Source organism: Macadamia integrifolia, chromosome 5 (assembly GCF_013358625.1).
Source record: "Macadamia integrifolia cultivar HAES 741 chromosome 5, SCU_Mint_v3, whole genome shotgun sequence".
Lineage (NCBI taxonomy): Eukaryota > Viridiplantae > Streptophyta > Magnoliopsida > Proteales > Proteaceae > Macadamia > Macadamia integrifolia.
In genome coordinates, this window is record NC_056561.1 from 39040576 (window position 1) to 39058937 (window position 18362).

Genomic DNA, 18362 nt, shown 5'->3' on the forward strand with positions numbered 1-18362 from the left:
AAAAAGATATGTGGGTTGATATGGTTTGGGTTCCCTCACCTTGTAAGCCGGTTTATGGGTTTGAGTTCTTTTAATTTCGTATCATTCTCCTAGACATAGTAGACTTCCCATACATTGATGTTGTTTAATGCATTGCATACTAAGCTACAAAATTTGGGACTCCATTAACAGTTTGCTTATTGCAACACACAATAGTTAAATTCTTTGATCAAATCATAAATATCACACAGCCGATTTTTTAGTACCCCTGGCCAGTTAACCACATTTCCTGTTGTAATTAGATCAATTAGCCGGTTATGTTGCATCCTTCTTTACAGATTTCACTTCCTGCTCGACAGCATTTCTGATGCCTGTCATATCACATCCTGCTTCATCAAATGCATCAGAAGTTGACCTCAAGAACATTTCCATTGCTTTTCTCTTGACCCGGTTTTTAAAGGTATCATTACTGTTTAGAACGGATGCTAATTTCTGAGGAGGCAAGTCAAGTGGGTGATAGTTGTTCCCAAGCTGAGTATCATCATGCACTTATTGTAAGAGATCTATTAAATTAATTAAATAGATCACATGCAGCAATTTTGTAGATTACATCAAGTAAGATGAAATATGGATTTAGTTTGGCTCCCCTATAAATTATTGAATTCCTAGATGCTCATATACTGTGACGTATTAAGATTAAAACTGAAATGAAAAATATGGTTTATTTGTTTGGGCATTGAATTATTCTTTAAAATGTTTAAACAAAAGCCCAAGATGGATCCTTGCCAAATTTGTTTTGTGATTTCACATTGCATAAATATGTGATTAGAGTCCTCAACTTGCAATCTCTGTAATGCAATTCAGCAGATCAGAGCTTCTTTCAGGACTGAAGACAGAGTTCAGTGATTTGTACTGCTATTGAAATCTTATTATGCAAAGATTTATTTTATGTTTGTAGGTATTAGCTACATGTCCCTGTTTGGCCATTTCATCTATCTGAACAATGGTAGTGTAATCAGATCAAATTCTCAACTCATCAATAGGACATCATATCTAATTACTGCCTTTGGTATTGGTCTGAATTGGTCTAATAGTTCTTCTAGGCTCTCATAGTGAGAAAAAAATGTAGTATATCTTGGTGTATTCAATGTGCAAGGGAGTAAAGCTACATGATTGTTCTAGCTGATCGAATATAACTTGTTATTCATATTCATAATGTGGTGAATAATGGTAAGAGAATAATAGTTTAATTAGTAAAAGCTAATCAAGTGTGAGTGGATGTTAACCCCCAAGTGCATGCAAATCTTTCATTCTTCTTATTTGCAATGCTAATAGGAGTTTCATCAAGGGAAAATGTAGGTCATGTTGGATAATTCAGTTAAATAAAGTGGGATAACCCACAAAATACCACTTGGGGTTCCAACCCAAAACCATAAAGCATTTTGATGGGGATCATAGTTTTTAAGGCGCTGGTAAGGCGACGCCTTAGCAGCGCCTTGGCGTTGATGCGGTCTAGAGATGGTAAGGCAGTGCTCCGCCTTATGTGAAGTGGTGCCTTATGGGTTTTTTCTTCTTTTTTTATTTTTTTTAAAACACATTTTAAAATTACTTGATAAAGATTCCAAATATAGATTTTTTATTGGTAGGTGTATGGTTTTGTTAACACTTGAGATGTATGGGATCAGCTTTACTCCATCAAAAATAACCAAAACAAACAAAACAAAAACACAATTCACAAATAGGGTTTGGATTTTGTCAAGGGTCTTAAGAAAGGGCTTTGAGAAGGAATCATGGAACAAGGAAAAACTATTGATCCAGGCCACCATTTTGCCCCGGCAGCGGTGAGCTTCATTCTTCTTTGACGGGAGTAGAAACATAGTGGATGACCTTAGCACTTAGGCACTCATTTTGGCATCATAGAGGTAAGTATAACAAATACTTGTATTTTTTGTCTTCTTTTCTGTATATTTATAATTTTGTTTCATAATTATGTATTTATATTATATGTTAATATGTTATGATGATTAATGATTGATGATTGATGATTGATGAAGATGAACTTAGTTTATTCACTTTATTGATTTGTTTTCATTGGTATGAATATGAACCTTTAATATTTATTTAACATATGAGTAATAGGATTCAACTAAGATTTGAGCCAAATAGATTGGTTTTATAAAAAAATTACACAGGAACGCTTTAGTCGATAAGGCGACGCTTTATGCCCGCCTTATCGCTAAGGCGCTCTAAAAGACCCTCAGACGCTTTCGTCGCCTTACCGCCTTAAAAACTATGATGGACACATGCATAGTTCAAGAGATTCTCCTATTCAGGTTTGATTGCCTGATCAGGATTGATATTTGCTGGGGCTGATCCTTTCCCAGATGAGTTGCCACAGGTGGATCACGATCATCCAATCCTTTAAATGGGATTGTCTGAGGACATTCCAACCACTGATCCTATCTTTGGGATGATGAGTGGGTTTGATTGCCTTATCAAGAATGATATTGGCTGGGACATATCCCAGGTGAATCGTCTGATCCGCATGTGGATCATCCAATACTTTAAATGGGATTTGATGGGGGCAATCCAATCCCTGATCCATCGTTGGAACCTTGAATGAGTTCATACGTTGGTGAAAATTTTCACATTAAAGCTATCAGGAATGGTGATATTATTTGCTTTTCACTTCTCTTAATGAGCAATAAGTAAAACGTTTCGCTTCTCACTTTCTTTTCACTGATTTGAGTTGTACCGTCACTAATCATTGTTCATTGATGGCCAAACTTGTGACCAAAAGGAAAATAACTAAATAAATAAATTCATGCATTCCATAACCTAATTCCTTGCAAGTTACTCTTATAATTCATTATAGGATTACCTTTTCTGTTTCTTTTGGTTCTTTGGTTTTTTATGTTTTTCATATTTCTACTCTTGCTGCAAAGTGCAATAGTTTTGCTTTGCCATTACTGTTTCTGCATTGCGCTTTGCTTTTGTTTTCCATTGCTGCATGTGTGTTTTTTTTTCCTCTCCATATACTGCCTCTGGTTTGCTGTTGTATCTCATCTGTGATTTCTTGCAATATGTGGTCTTCTGTTATGATGAAAGAATATTTTCTATCAAGATATTGTGGCTTCATTTTTATGCTACCAATGACAATGCTTCTCTGAATTAATGGACTTCCAAAATCTAGGTCTTACATATACCAAGTGTATACAAGTTGCGGAAAATGTGAAGCTCCCCATAAGTGCCCCTGGTTGCAATTGCAAAGGTACCTGTGTTGATACAAAGACTTGTGCATGTGCAAGGCTTAACGGGTCTGATTTCCCATATGTGCGTCGAGATGGAGGCAGGTGAGAGTAAAATGTAATCCTAATGAATCTGAAACACAAATCACTTAGAGCACTGTATGAAGAAAATTTAATATGATTGGGCCTCTGTTTCTTGATACATGAACTATATTAGTAATACTTTTTTTATTCCCTTTTGTTTTCACTTGCCATATGATCGTCAAATAAACCGATCAGGTTAATACTTTATAGATAACCTTGTTGGTTGAATTTTCAAATTCTGGTTTTGGGACAGGAATCAAATTGACTTGAATCCTTATTTCATTTGTGGGTAGAATCAATTAATCAAATTTGATTTGAGGGATAAAATAAAACCCTTTAAAATTTTAATGACTTCAGTTGATTTTAGCTAATATCCAACACCATTTAGTTGGGAACTTCATATAAAGCTTAGTTGAGTTGATCTGAGTGTATTCGATTTTTGACTGACACTACTGAAATAATTATGATCTTGTTGGGGCCCATTAAAATTGCAATATTTTGAATGAAACTTGTAAAAATGATTTTTCATCCCTTCCTTCCACATCTTATTGTTTTTCATTTTTCTACTTCAATTTTCTCATGACCGAAATGGTTTCTTCCATGACTATTTTGTTTTAATTTTTTCATATTATTAAACAGACTCTTTTATTTGTATCCCCTTGCAGATTAATTGAAGCCAAAGCTGTTGTATTTGAGTGTGGGCCAAACTGTGACTGTGGACCTGGGTGTATCAACAGAACATCTCAGAGGGGATTAAAGTATCGATTTGAGGTTTCTATGACTACAGCCATTTCTGCTATAAGGTTCTTGTCTGATATCGTTTATAAGCTGATGGTATATACTTCTGTTTTATGTTGCTTTTTCTCTCTTAACAGGTCTTCCGCACACCGAAGAAAGGGTGGGCTGTTAGGTCTTGGGATTATATTCCTTCGGGTGCACCAGTATGTGAATACACTGGGATACTTATGAGAACTGATGATTTAGATAGCGTCTGTGAAAACAATTTCATTTTTGACATTGATTGCTTGCAGACGATGAAGGGGCTTGATGGGCGGGAGGTACTATTAATCCAAGCCAAGAATTTCCTTTGGGGTTCAATTATGATAGTTTTCAGACTTCATATGATTATATATTTGCATAATTTGTTTATTGTGTGGTTTCTTAGAACTGTTTTCCTATTGGTTGTAAAACGCTGTGCCAAATCTTCTTTTTTACTTCTGTAGTTCCGGGCCTTATAGTAGTTTATTATATACAGCTTCCTCATCTAAGTAAGGTTTTGGTTTTCTTGACAATTCCTCTGTTGAGCTATGGCCTCCTGGATGGCCCAACAATGATGACTTTCTATATGGCCCAAATATCAGCCACATGGCAGTTGGAATGGAGCCCAAAATTTGTGAAAGGAAGACGCCAAGGTCGCATGCTCACATGTTTGATTTCAACCTAAATGAAGTTGATCATGTGGCAAAATAAAGCTTTGAATATCCAAGTCTACCAAGAAGGTGCATACTAATTTATGGACTATGTAGATGTTGCTTCCCAATATTAAGATGTATACACATGGGAGGGTATATGGTTGGATTAGACATTGAAAGTTCACACGTGGTCGATTCAAACCATGTCTTATATATTTGTCATGCAAAGAACCTCAACCTTTTGCCTTCTCTGTTTCTCGAGTGTGGATGTCACTTGGGTCGTGCATTTTTTCTGTTCTCTGAATCGAACATTGATGGTAATTCTGTAGACATGCGTGCTTGTTTGCCACTAAGTTATACTTGTAGGTAGAGCATCTCGTGCTTGAGTTTTCAGACACAAGCTTCCTAAAGTTAGACATGGACATGAGTTTGGGAAACATTTGGCCGGGAACTGTTTCCAATGGACACTGGCTAGGATATTTTTTATCCCAAGTATAAACATAATGAGGGGGCTCTTGAGTTTCTTTTGTTTTCTTCTCCTTTAATTTTGTGATATGTTAGAAATTTTCTTACTGAGAAAAAAAGGTCTCCTAGACTGCTACACCATACACTGCCCATAAAAAACAATGGGAGAGCGAGAAGAAAAAAAAAAAAACTAATTTTCAGTCTCTGCTGGTTGCAGAGACAGAAAACACAGAAAGTGATTTACATATTGACACCAAAGGATATCTTTTCCATGGCAGGAGCTGCTTCCATGTATGCTGGTTTGGTTTTGTACAATTGTCAAAAGCCCTGTTATTCCTTTCCAGCGGTAAACTCCAGGATGTTGCTGCTGGCATAAAAGACCATAATTTTCTTCTTCTAAACTCTTACCCTTATCCATTTGAAAACTTCTTACTTTTTATCCAGGCTCTGATACTTGGAAAGCCTAACATATGGATGCATTTTTTAGTCCGGTTATACATGCATGTAGGTCTGAAATTTATCATTAAAACATGAAGTCGTATTATTAGGTTTCTAATTAGCAATGACAGTCATTTGAAAATAATTTGACTTTGTTTAACATGATTTCTACTCTTTAGCTTTCAGATCCTCGATAGTTTTCATGGATGGTGAGTTTTCAAAACTCTGGTCCATATTTCCATTTTAAGTAGTGGTCCTATAGTTAAAATTCTTAAGAAAGTAATATCTCAACTAGAAGAGGTAGTACTGGTGCTGCTGCTTACCTGCGTTGTCATGCGGAAGAGTATGTCTTAACCACTCTGGTAGAATGGTATTTCCTGTTGCATAATATTGTTCTCGATGGCAATTTCAACATTTCTTCCTCTTCTACAAGGATCATGGCTAAATTCTTCCTACCATGACCATTATGTTGCTTTCCTATGGCCACTCCACATTTATTCCTAGTCTGTGAGAACTGAGAATGATTGCTATTTTCCTTCTAGCGTATCCCTTTAAGTTCTTGGTAAAATGAGATGCTGTATCTTTCTAGCACCTTCCTTTCTTGCATGAAATTCTTTTCAGCTCTTCACTCTTGATGTTCACTGAGAAGAAAGTGGGTTGGCTCTTTTGGCTTCATCATTGTGTATGAATAATGAATTATCTCACTGCGGTTCAATTTGCAAGGTAAGATTGAGGATTTGCTTCTTCATCTGAGGTTTGGCAAGTTCACTGGCCTTTACTGAGTGTTGGTTCGGTGATGTATCTTGAACCCCTTAGAAACAAGTCCCCCAACTTCTTACCAATTCCATATGCTTATTCTGCTTTATGTTTGCAGAAAACGGTAAGGGCGGGGCGTTGTTTAGACTTGTCTGAATCTTTGTCACCATGTTGTTAAAAGTGTGCACCTCATGCTTCAAGCAACAGGTGCCCCCTTGCGTGGTTGCACCTTGTACAATGGCTCTGAGGTGCATGCTTTATTGGCCTTTTGTGAGACTTCAATGACTTTTGTTTGCTTTGCACTTTTATACACCTTTGTAGATTGAGTTACTTACCCATTTTTCATATACTGTTGCCAGCCTTAGGGGTTTGTTCTGGTTGAGTAATTAAATGTTGCATTATAATATAGGCTGGGTTATTGTCTGTATTCTATTCACTGCTAACTTGCAATTTTGTATATTTATTTAATATTTATGTGAATTATTGATTCCTTCTTGTTTTTTAAATATTTATATTAATGTCAATTGGATTGCCATGGTCAAATTTTCCAGCTTTGGGTAGCTATGTTTGAACTCCTTTTTCCCCCTAAGTTTTAAATCAATTAAGAATATTGCGTATTCATTGCATTTTTTTAAGGCTTTTAACAACTTTATCTGTGCTTGGGCTCCCATTTACTGGCAATTTCCAAGAAATTTTCTGAATTATTTAGTATGTTCTAGGTACAAAGTTTTCAAATAAATTGTTAGATTTATTTGAAAAATAGCATACCTTGCATCCCTCGGCTGTATGCGCTGCCTTGCACCTGGCTCCCTTAAAAACACTGCTTAAGGATATTCATTCTCTGTGTTAGATAGCTTAAATCTTGTTCTACTCAGTTATGCACCTGGAATTTCATAACCTAGTGCAACTATACTACAATCTTTCTTTTCCATTCCTTCCTAATGCAACTACTTTGTGTCGTATGTAGAGGCGATTGGGAGATGTATCAATTCCAACCTATCATTCGGACACAAATGATGACAAGAAATCAGACAATGTACCTGAGTTCTGCATAGATGCAGGCTCTGTTGGTAATATTGCCAGATTCATCAATCACAGTTGTGAGCCCAATCTCTTTGTGCAGTGTGTATTGAGTTCCCACCATGATATCAAACTTGCTCGAGTGATGCTTTTTGCTGCTGATAACATACCTCCTCTGCAGGTATTACATTGATTCGTTGTTTCTCACTTGAATTCTTTCATCATTGTTTGTTCCTGAGAGCCCTTTTTTTTCTTTCTTAGTTTTATGTTTGGTAAGGACGCTGACCATTTAACATGATTCATGCCTCATGGTGCCAATAAGGTTTGATGCTTTGAATTTCATGGACCTGTCCTGCATAAACACTTCATGAATGATGTTATTGTGCAAGTCACAAGTAACATGTCAATCTCCATGTGATTAGACCATTTGTAATTCTGGTGAGAGTTCAAATAACAGATATGAGGTTCCTTTGGGACTGGTAAATAACCATAAGAATTGAAGAAATTTGCCTAATAGTGGAAGAATTAGACTGGAACACAAAGTACAATTCAATGAACTGGAACCAGGTTCTCCGAATTGAAGTTTTAATGAAATATAAAGTTCCTGACATGTTCAATGTCCAGTTCAAGTGCCTTTGAATTTTGCTGTAAATTTGAACCTGATTGTTGGAGAAGGTTTTTCGCCCTTGAAGATGTATAAACTCAAAATTTTCATTGAAATCGATAGATCTACTAGGCCTGAGTATCCAGAGAAGGTTTTTCACCCTTGAAGATGTGAATCCAGATGTCTCGGCTGAACAGCCTATAAACTAAAAAATTTCATTGAAGTCGATAGATCTACTAGGCCTAAGTACATTTAGAAATTGAAAACTGGAACTACTTTGGCTAGGAATAGGAGGATGCAACTATAACTTATCTGATGAAACTAGTTTGGTAGGTGTTTGCAGATAGTTTAGAAAGTGTGTTTTTAGCACCTGATGACAGGCCACCTGTACAACAGGGACCAATAAGAATTATATACATATAGATTGTAATATTTTTTTATGAGGCTTATAAACATCGATTTTATAGAAATGGTCCTAGGAGAGTTGGATAGTTGTCAGTCACAATGCTTTTTTTTTTTTCTTTTTTTGGAAAACAGTGGTTTCCCTTAGATTGAAATCTGTATCTTCTCAGCAGCTGCGAGCTTTTACCGTTGCATCAGCATTGGCTCCTATACAAATTGATTTTACAGAATAGGTTATCGCATATCAGTCTTCACCATGCATTATTGTTTTCTAATTTTTAATACAACTAGATCTCAGATAGCACCTTTCATTAAATTCTTAAGTTTACTACTTCGTAGTTTATCAACATGTTAGCTATGTCGAAATATTAATCTCAATGAAAATTGAGCCTTTTCAGAAAATATATCATAATAAGAAGAATTTTCAGTAGACTGTTCTTTTTTGGGTGGGTCTATTTTTGTTTTCCTTCTAATATCAACTTTTATCCTTCTCCATTCATTGAACTGGTTTCTTGCTAGTTCAGAAGCAGGACATTCCATTTTTAATCAATACATTTATGCAGCTCCTTAGAAATTTCGTGGAGAGAAATATTCAAGAGCCCTTCTTATATAGAATTGCTAGAGAAAAAATCCTTACTAAGTGCTTGAAATTTAACCATATCCCAAGTAATTCTCAACATTTGATACAGCTGGTTAACTCCTAAACAATTCAAACTTTCAACTCACTGCAGTGATCATGAAGCTTTATAGACAAAAATAAAGAAACCGAGCTTCTAAACAGTCTTGAGAACCATGAAGTTAAGCAGTCTTATTTTAGGCTTCGCTTCATTTGGCATTTGAAAATGTATGATTTTCTTTTAAAAGTAGTGGAGGAAAACCGAAAGAAAAAAGGGGGAAAAAAAAGTCTCAAGGTCTTATGCTGTTGACTTGTTACAACAACTGGTTGGGGAGAAAAAGTGACATTCAAACTTGCTTTTAATAAGAATAAAAAATTGAAAATTGTCTCCAAAAGCTACCAGAAAAATTGGGGCATCAAATACATACACCAAAACGACCGACAACTCTACCATAAAAAATATCAAGACTTACCTGAAATGCATATAAATTAAGTCCCAAGTACAAAGACAACTAAGAAAACAGTGACGCCATTATTTGCATCTTTTTTCAATAACAGTTTCTATTGAAGAAGAAAGTAAAGTTACATAAGGATGTAGTACAACAGAAACAAACAATTCATCGACCAGTTCAATGAACGGAGATGGGTGACTGTGCATGCCCTTTGGCTAATCCATCATCCAGGTCATTAAGCAGGCTTCCTCCAAACGGGATGACACAATTAGGGAAAATGCCATAATAACCAGCTGCCCATCTTCCTCTTAATCATTTCTTTGGAAGGGGAAATCTCCAAATTCCAATTGGCCCTGATTATATGGCGGTATAATTTGGCCTATTGTCTTTAAATGCCCCATCAGTAATGAATAGGCCAAATTTCATAAGTAGCTGCTGTTGAACCTATTGTTATTTCTCTCTCAAATTCCCAGCTCATCCTCAATATCCCATACTCCTGCAGAAAGGCTTGAATAATTTATGTGATACAATAGCTGGAAACTTATTTTAGTACCGAAGCAGAATTAGTTTCTAATAATGGCTTTGATTGTCTCCGTATTTTTATTTCAGAGCCTTTTGCCTGGGCATTAATATTTTTCATTGTTGTCTGTCACTGCCTGGCTTACATTTTACAGAATTTGTTGTGACAATCTGTTTCAATTTACAGGAGCTTACTTATGATTATGGCTATGCCATTGATAGTGTCATAGGTCCAGATGGTAACATAAAAAAGATGCCATGTTATTGTGGTGCTGCAGACTGTCGGAAGAGGTTGTATTAGTTGTAATAGTTGTAGCCTACTATGGTTATTTAATGGTTTCTCATCTGATTTCTGGCCAGTTTGCCCAGCTGTTAGTTTTGGTCATGTAGCAACTGGAGGTTGGTAGCCCCATTTTTGTTGTCTTCAATCTCTTACACTTTTTCTCATTATCCCTTGAGGATCATGTAGAGTTAATTGTTAATTCAAAACCCTTACTGAATTATAGGATCAAGTAGTGTATCGCTCAGTTATTTTTTAGAACCTGAAAGTGATCGGCTACATCTATGCTCTCTAAACTCCAGCTCTTTTATTTTACCCTCTCGGATCCATGTGGCCAACGCCATTCAGTTGTGAAAAGGCTGATTTTTGTTTTTTTTGATAGGTATTAAAGGATGTTCCATGTGGAAAAGGCTGAGTTGTTTTAGATGTCATTAGTTTCATTTTCTTTTTCTATTGAAATACATATCTTGCACTAAAAACTGTTTTAGAACTTAGAAACCATGTTACATGCTCTGCTATATGGAAAATCTACAAAATTAAGTTGCTGTAGATAAATCAATTGTTTTAGATGTCATTAATTTCATTTTCTTTTTCTATTGATATACACATTATTGCACTAAAAGCTGTTTTAGAACTCAGAAACCATGTTACATGCTCTGCTTATATTCATGCCTGCTATATGGAAAATCCACAAAATTAAGATGCTGTAGACGAATGAATTGTATAGAGAAAAATCTGACTATAGGACATTTAGAAAATACCGTGGTTTAGCCGTATATCAAACATATCTTTCCATGTATGTCCATTCATCCCTTATAGCCATATCTTTGTAGTCCTCATTTTTAATGGTTTGTTTTGCAATGTAACTTTGATTGAACTGAAACTTGAGATGTGAAAATGAATTCATGAGATCTTGTCCACAAAATATCAGCTTCATCTGATTTGCCATGTGGCAACAATAATACTTGGTTACAAAAATTAAATGTTGTTGTAAATGTAGTGACAACATGTTAAACCCTTCTACCAAAAAAAAAAAAAACTTATTTAAACCCTTCAAAATAAATTTTGACAAGAAACAATCATTTGGTAAAGAGAATAAAGAGCAATTCAATTTTTGCCGTTGTGAGGCAAGGTTTCAATAAATTCTTTTCTTTTCTTATCAAAAAATAAAAAGAATAAAGAGCAAAAATGTGCAACAACAGAATAAAGTGGTCCTTCAACCCCCTATGACTAATTGAAATGGGAAAATGCAATAGAGTTAAGCTGACCCAAAACCAGCCTGGGAACTAATCCCCACCTGTTTTACTAAAGACTTTCACTAGAAAAATAAAAGAAACTTATATGGGAAATCACATAGGCTCCGTATGGTTACAATGAGGATTTAAAGGGAAGGAAAGTGAAATTTTATAATCAAATATGGAATGATTTGAAGTTAATGTTAAAGTCAAATGAGTAATGATTACATATATTTATTTTTTAAGTATGAAAATTTTGCTTTCCTTCACTTTAATTCCTTTTACAACCAAATATAGCCATAAGTCTAAAAGAACGTAAAAGTCTACTGGCTCCATATCTGAACTATAACATTTGTAACATTTGTTGTGTTTCCTCCTACAATAGTGTGATCAATCATGTCCTTTACAAGGATAGCTTCCAATCCCACCTTCAAAATTAACTCTCCTCTATAACCTAATTACTCCAATACCAGTATCAGATGGCTTCTGTTTACCCAAAGAATAGGAAAACTAAATTATAGCAATCAATCTAATTGGCTTATATATATTGCTATATGTATCGTGATACATGTAATCACATATCCATTAGGCTCCATTTGGTTTCAATGGGAATTTGAAGGGAAGGAAAGGGAAATTTTATAACAAAATATGGAATCATTTGAAGTTAATGTTAAAATCACATGGGTAATGATTACATGTATTTCTTTTTTAAGTATGAAATTTTTTTTTTTTTTTCTTTTAGTTCCGCTTACAACCAAACATAGCCTTAGAGGACAAACAGGAATTATGATTTAGGAAAGATGTCGTCTTGCTTAACTCTTAACTCCGAACCCTAAGTCCTTAACCCTCCCACAACATGAAAACCAAGTCCTAACCCTCCCACTGCAACTACAATCTCAGGTTTTCTAATTTCCTTAACCTGATTTCCTCCAAATGAAGTGAAATTAGAAAACCAGAGAAGTCAGAAAGTGCGATAACGAAGACGATCTAGCAGAATACAAAAAAAGATATAGGGGCCCTGAGGGGGTGGGGGAGTGGAGAAACGGGGCCGAATTGTGCGAGACCTCAGGCCAAGCTTAATCACACTTTTAGGTTGACACAATTGCCCATTTCCATTATCTAATTGCCTTTCGTCACCTAAACCCTTTAAAACAGACTCATTTCTTATAATGAGGTTTGGGTCCCCACCTAAATTACTAAATATGTATAGGAAGATAAGTACTTCGGAGGCCTTAAGAATTCAAAGAAATGCACATTAAAGTCCAACCCAACTACCTTCCTAACTACGACGATTAGGACCCAAGAGCGCCCACTGATCATATCATATGGATCCAAAGCTTTAACTAAGCTCCAATTAGAAAACCCAACTGTGACCAAAATGGCTCTTCTTAAGTCTTCATTACTCAAAGATGGGACTTCTGACCTAACCATGATATCAGTAGATTAAATCATAGTAAGACTACCTTATTGGCCTTATTGACCTTATTGACATATATCAAGGTTTTAGTAAGCCTAATTGGCCTCTACTCCGCCAACTCTGATTGAATCAGAATCAGAGTAAGAATCGGAGTGAGTCGGGATCAACTTGAACCCTAAAAATTCAGTTGAATCAGTCTTGAGTCACTCTTGACTAATCACGATTTTTGGTGTTTTCAAAGTGGCTGATTCTAGAGTTTGGGACTTATCTCCTAGGTTTCAAACATGAGGGGCTGATACTAAGGTTTTTGAGACCAATTTTGGATAATCAAGGATTGGTTGGAACTTTGATTCCAAGTTTAAATTCTTTGACCTCAACCCTAGATTTAATATGAATAGACGGATCAGAATCCGGATTCATATGATCAAGACAGATGACCATGAAATTTGAACACTTTTTTTTAATGAAAATTTTCTGACACTTCACTTCTTTATGATAAAAAAAAATTGTTGATTTGATTACTAACATTGCAGTTTTCATCTAATTCTTCTTATAGTAATAAAAACTGGTGCCAATTCAATTCTGCTCTCTTACAAGAAATTGCATTTTGACTGTTGAAATGGTTTCATGATGGATTCTTGCCAATTGAAGCTGCATAGTCAAGTGATTTCTGGTGTCAAATTTTAGGCTTAGAAGAAATGAATTCTCTCAGATTGATCCTAACAATAACCAATAACCAATAACCAATAACCAATCGTTAATATTTTTTTAGTGCGATTGATTGAGATATTTAACATATCTTAATCCAATTTAATATCAGATGTGACATCATGAGCATGTGACAAAACTTGCTTACCTTAAGGGGAGATGATACATTGGATAAGGTATTAAGCTTGTTTAGGTGGAAACACTCTAGAAGAGGTTTCATTCATTTTCTTACCGAAATGGATGTCCTCAGGAAATTGCTTTCCACAAAATAAAAGGTTTTATGCACGGCTCTATACATACAAGGCAATGTCTTTCAACCTTTGGATGTGAGAGAGAGGGAAATATACGAACACTAGCATAGCCTAGTGGTGATAGCTTCGGCTTGTAGAGTCAGCACCCAGGGGAGGAGGTCGTGGGATCGAACCCTGTTGTACGCATTGTATGAGTGTGTGTGTGTGTTTTATTTATTCTGTACCCACTCGTAGGTTGCCCAGACGGTTAGGACGAATTGCGGATTGTGTGGATTAGGCACATGGTCTCAGGTTCGATTCCCCGTCTGTGCATCTGCGATTTAAGTGGAGATTTGTACTAGTCTCTCCGAAGATTAGTCGATGTGCGCATAAGCTGACCCGAACACCACAGTTGTGCATAAAAATTGGACTTAATTCCTCATTATCAATTTTCTTTTCAATGATAGATCAAGTTTTTATTCACCCATTGTGAAGAGAAAATGCCGAATTCCATGGGATCTCATCCTTCAATTAAATTGAGATAATATGTTTCCTACTTGGAGTACAATCCAAGCAAAGTTTAAAAGCCCAGAATTAGAATCTAAATAGGTCGCAGTCTGGAAAACCCTAGAATTGCTATAGGTCTTAATCCTATCGATTCAATTAAGATCATCAAGCTAATCCAAAATCGGAATCATCTAAAACCATTTATCTATCTTTTTAATCCCTTGAATCAAAGCATCAAATCATTATGACCGAAGAGATTCTCTTTCTTCACCCTAGTTAAAAGAAAAATTTTAAGAAATACTACCTCATTATCCATGCTTTCAAATTAAATGAATCAGATTCTATACCTCTACTGAATTATTAACTAGTCTTTTTTTTTTTTAATTGCTTATTGGGAAGTTCTAGAAACTTTTGAGAGCCTATGAAGAATATTCATTCTTCAAAGGTGGAGTTGTTGTACAGTAAATCTCCACTTATGACTAAAAAAAAAAAAAAAACCTCTCCACTTATGACCACCCAAGTAACAATCCCATGAGATCTTGTTAGTGTTTGACCCACAGCTATCATACCAAAACCAAAAATCACAGCTTGGATTCTACACCAAGTATGTTTTGTATCAACTCCTACATTCAACACTAAAGATCTTTCAAATATAAAATAATCCCAATTAATGAATTGTGGGGGGTCACTCCCTCCACCATTAACTGGCTCTAGTAGTGCTTGACATAATAAGGAACCATGGTGTCCATAGATCATTAAAGTACCATAAAGGTCCACAAACCTATAACGCATATCTTAGGGCACTTACCCACTTGATTATAATGTGTGGAAAAATGCAATTAAGTAGTTCATATCCAAGGCCTACCTGGATGAAATTCACAATATTACAGTTTTAGTTGTATCCACCCTCACTCTTCCCTGGCTAGAAGGAAATAGGAGTGTTTTGTACTATAACTATTTGATCCATCATTTACCTCATCTGCACAAATCCAATATGTGCCATCAATGATATTAGAAGACAAAAATATGTTTATTTTTGCGATACTTTTCGGATAAGCTGATCCGAATGATCCATCGTTTTTAGTCACGTGGATAGTTGAGCTTTAACTAATTAATCGTGAGATTAATTGTATACTTTATGGATTAGCATATGTCAAACTTAGAGTTTTATTTAATAAAATACTCTCTCATGCACATTCATGCATTCTTATATTTTTCCATCTTCTAGGTCTGTTGTAACTATTTTGTCAAAGTTTGATTTCATCACTTGGAAAATCTATTTGAGATGAAACTTTACATATAAGCAAGGGGCTTTGGGGTCTATGTTTTCATAAAAATTGAATTGCAACTGATTTACCAAATGATAGATATTTGTGCCACTCAAAAAGTCAATCAGCGCCGACTGTTCAAAACCTTTGTAAGAGTTCCCTAGTCTCCACTCACAAAATATTAAGGGTGTCAAACATCATTAGCATCACTTCGATTTGCAATGAGGGATTTGAAAGGGATTAAAGTCGTATTGGAAGAGAAATATAAAAAACAAAAAGATCCCTCAAATGGAAGTATCTTGTCATTCATAAATACAAATAAAAGAAAAAAGGTTTACATAGGGAGCAAGAATGTGAACAAGCCTGTCCATAGGATATCTATGGATGGTCAACCTATTTGTATAATATAGAAAATTTGATTGGGTTAAATAGAAGGTCCCCTCCTTATAATTCGAGTTTTGAGATGAGTAACAAAAATAAAGCTTAAGAAAATTTAGGATTACCAATAAAATACATGACAATTCTTAAACTATCAAGAAGGTGCATGACAATAAAATGTGGGGGTATATGATTAGATTTATCTATGAAAATTGGTAAGTGATCAATCCACACCATTCTTTGGATGTCTAAAGGTTAGAATTGTCATGTCACCTATCCACATGGCATAATTAGGTGCTGTCATCTATAGATATTCTATGAATGAAACCATCAATACAACATTTTGCTTAAAGAAAAAAGAGGTTAGGTAAAAAGAAAGAAAAAAAGGCTAACAAAAGCAGGACCATTAGAGGGGGAGAGGGAAATAACGATGTGTGCCACATGCCATATATCTTTCTGGCTTCACGGATCGTCTCCAGTAACGTGAAAGTATTGATGAAACCAATGAGAGGCGTGGAATGTGGGACCCTTTGGATATTGCAAGTCCTCCTCTGTTTTGTTTCATCGGTACTTTCAAGTCTCTGGAGAGGAGCCACACCTCGTCTCTTGATAGGCAAACTCTTGCATCTCATATGGCATTCCCCCTTTGGTCCCCACTCAGTCACAAGGAGATTGTGACCCCTACTTCACCCCAAATGACCCTCCACATCACCCATGAGACTTGTGCCTCCAAACTTCCTTTATTAACTCCCTTTCGTGACAAAATAACATAAAAATACTTGTCTTGATTAATTGAAGATTAGGCTAATGTCTCAATTTGTATATGTGTCATAGAAAGAAAAAAGTCGAAGGGGAGGGGTTTGAACTCATACATAGCTTTAGGGGGGGAGGGTGGTGGTGCCTTATCAATTCAAAGCAAAGAAAGTGATGTCCTTTTTAACTTTTTTGTAGCAAGTGAATTGAATACAAAGCATAGAATACAAGGACCCAATTAATCATTAATTAATTTCTTTCTTTCTTTAAAGGAAATTAAAAAAAGGGGAAGAATGAGAGCGTTATAGATTAGGGTCTCCCATAATTACTAGTAAAACTAAAACCCACCCAAAACCACTTCCATTGCCCTACGAAACCCTCTCCACATTTCCTCTCCTTCCCCTTTCTCTCTCTCTCCCTCTCTCTTTCTCTCTCTCTATGGGCAAAGATGAGATGACCCTCCCGTTCAAACGGCACTCCCTCAAAAACGCCGTTACGCCAAACCCCGTTAAGTCACGTGCTTGCTCTGAGGCTTAGACCTTTCCCCTCAGAGAAACTATCTCAAAAGCCCCTACTGGTGTCGTGCGTATGGCGCATGAGCAGTTAAGCCCACCAGCACCAGCACTAGCACTAGCAGCACCGGTGCCCGTCGATGCACACCCAAACGCCACTCCGCCTCGCACGAACGGCCTCGATGTTGCCGATGACGCCAACAGACCGCCGAGGCTCCCTCGGTGGACGCGCCAGGAGATACTGGTCCTCATTCAAGGCAAGAAGGTGGCGGAGAACCGGGTTCGCAGGGGTCGAACCGCTGGTTCGGCGTTCGGGTCTAACATCTTGGAGCCCAAGTGGGCTTCCGTCTCTTCCTACTGCAAACGGCACGGCGTGAACCGAGGACCTGTTCAGTGCCGGAAACGATGGAGCAATCTTGCCGGAGATTACAAGAAGATCAAGGAGTGGGAATCGCTGATAAAAGAAGAATCCGAATCGTTCTGGGTCATGCGGAACGATCTCAGGAGAGAGAGAAAATTGCCCGGTTTCTTTGATAGGGAGGTTTACGATATCTTGGACGGAGGGAGTGCGACTGCCACGTCGGCCTCTCCAGTAACGGCGATTGCCAATTTAAAGGACAGTGAAGACTTGGTGGCAGTGGCGGATGTGGAAGCGGAGGAGGAGGAAGCTGTGTTCGACAGCGGTCGGAGCGCTGCGGCGGAAGATGGGGTCTTCTCAGATTTTGAGCAGCCGGGGCCAGAGGAGGCCGGTGGGAGCCCCACGAAGACTCTCCCGGCTCCGTTGCCTATTTCTGGTAATCTAATATCTAATTCTTTGAGGAAATGTTTTGTGTTTGAATTCGATTTCATTTGTTCATGCGGAACTGGTTATGAAATATGAATTACTTGACGATCATTGGTTTTCTTCCTACACGTCTGCTGGGGGGCTCTGTTTCTGAGGTTCACAGATATTGATGTTACCTTTGTTGTGCTTTGGGGTTGTTGATGGCTTCATACCTTATGTAGTCGAGCTTTTGGAGAGAATTTTAATTCCGTTTTGCATCTGTAGGACTCTTTGTTTCTTTTTTTTTTTTTTGGGG

The 18362-nt window shown here is 36.7% G+C and overlaps 2 protein-coding genes across 4 annotated transcripts in view; both read left to right on the forward strand.

Annotated features, from left to right (window-relative positions):
• The first annotated feature begins 2152 nt into the window (after window positions 1-2152).
• On the forward strand, window positions 2153-10507 carry LOC122078281 (histone-lysine N-methyltransferase, H3 lysine-9 specific SUVH4-like). Of its 2 annotated transcripts, none has more exons than XR_006140023.1 (5): window positions 2153-3332; window positions 3977-4082; window positions 4187-4369; window positions 4567-4810; window positions 7350-7485. XR_006140023.1 is itself a non-coding variant. In XM_042644197.1 (5 exons), exons 1-5 carry the CDS (start codon window positions 3154-3156, stop codon window positions 10294-10296), a joined length of 816 nt encoding a protein of 271 aa, XP_042500131.1. In that variant the 5' UTR covers window positions 2191-3153; the 3' UTR covers window positions 10297-10507. The 2 variants fall into 2 exon arrangements, 1 of the variants encoding a protein (XP_042500131.1); XM_042644197.1 differs by lacking the exon at window positions 4567-4810 and adding an exon at window positions 10183-10507 and having other exon boundaries at window positions 2191-3332; window positions 7350-7583.
• A 6583-nt stretch (window positions 10508-17090) lies between these two features.
• LOC122078688 (trihelix transcription factor ASR3-like) overlaps window positions 17091-18362 on the forward strand; it is a 4315-nt gene continuing 3043 nt past the window's right edge. Inside the window, exon 1 of one of the 2 annotated variants that reach the window (XM_042644784.1) lies at window positions 17091-18077. In XM_042644784.1, coding sequence (XP_042500718.1) covers window positions 17360-18077 — 718 coding nt within the window. In that variant the 5' untranslated portion in view covers window positions 17091-17359. The remainder of the gene's footprint in view (window positions 18078-18362) is intronic. The other variant, XM_042644783.1, reaches the window with a different exon arrangement.

Coding starts and splice junctions, on each gene's coding strand:
- LOC122078281 (XM_042644197.1), top strand. CDS start 3,154: ATGGACTTCCAAAATCTAGGTCTTACATATACCAAGTGTATACAAGTT. Junction 4,083..4,186: donor GATTAAAGTATCGATTTGAG/GTTTCTATGACT, acceptor CTCTCTTAACAG/GTCTTCCGCACACCGAAGAA. Junction 7,584..10,182: donor ATAACATACCTCCTCTGCAG/GTATTACATTGA, acceptor TTCAATTTACAG/GAGCTTACTTATGATTATGG.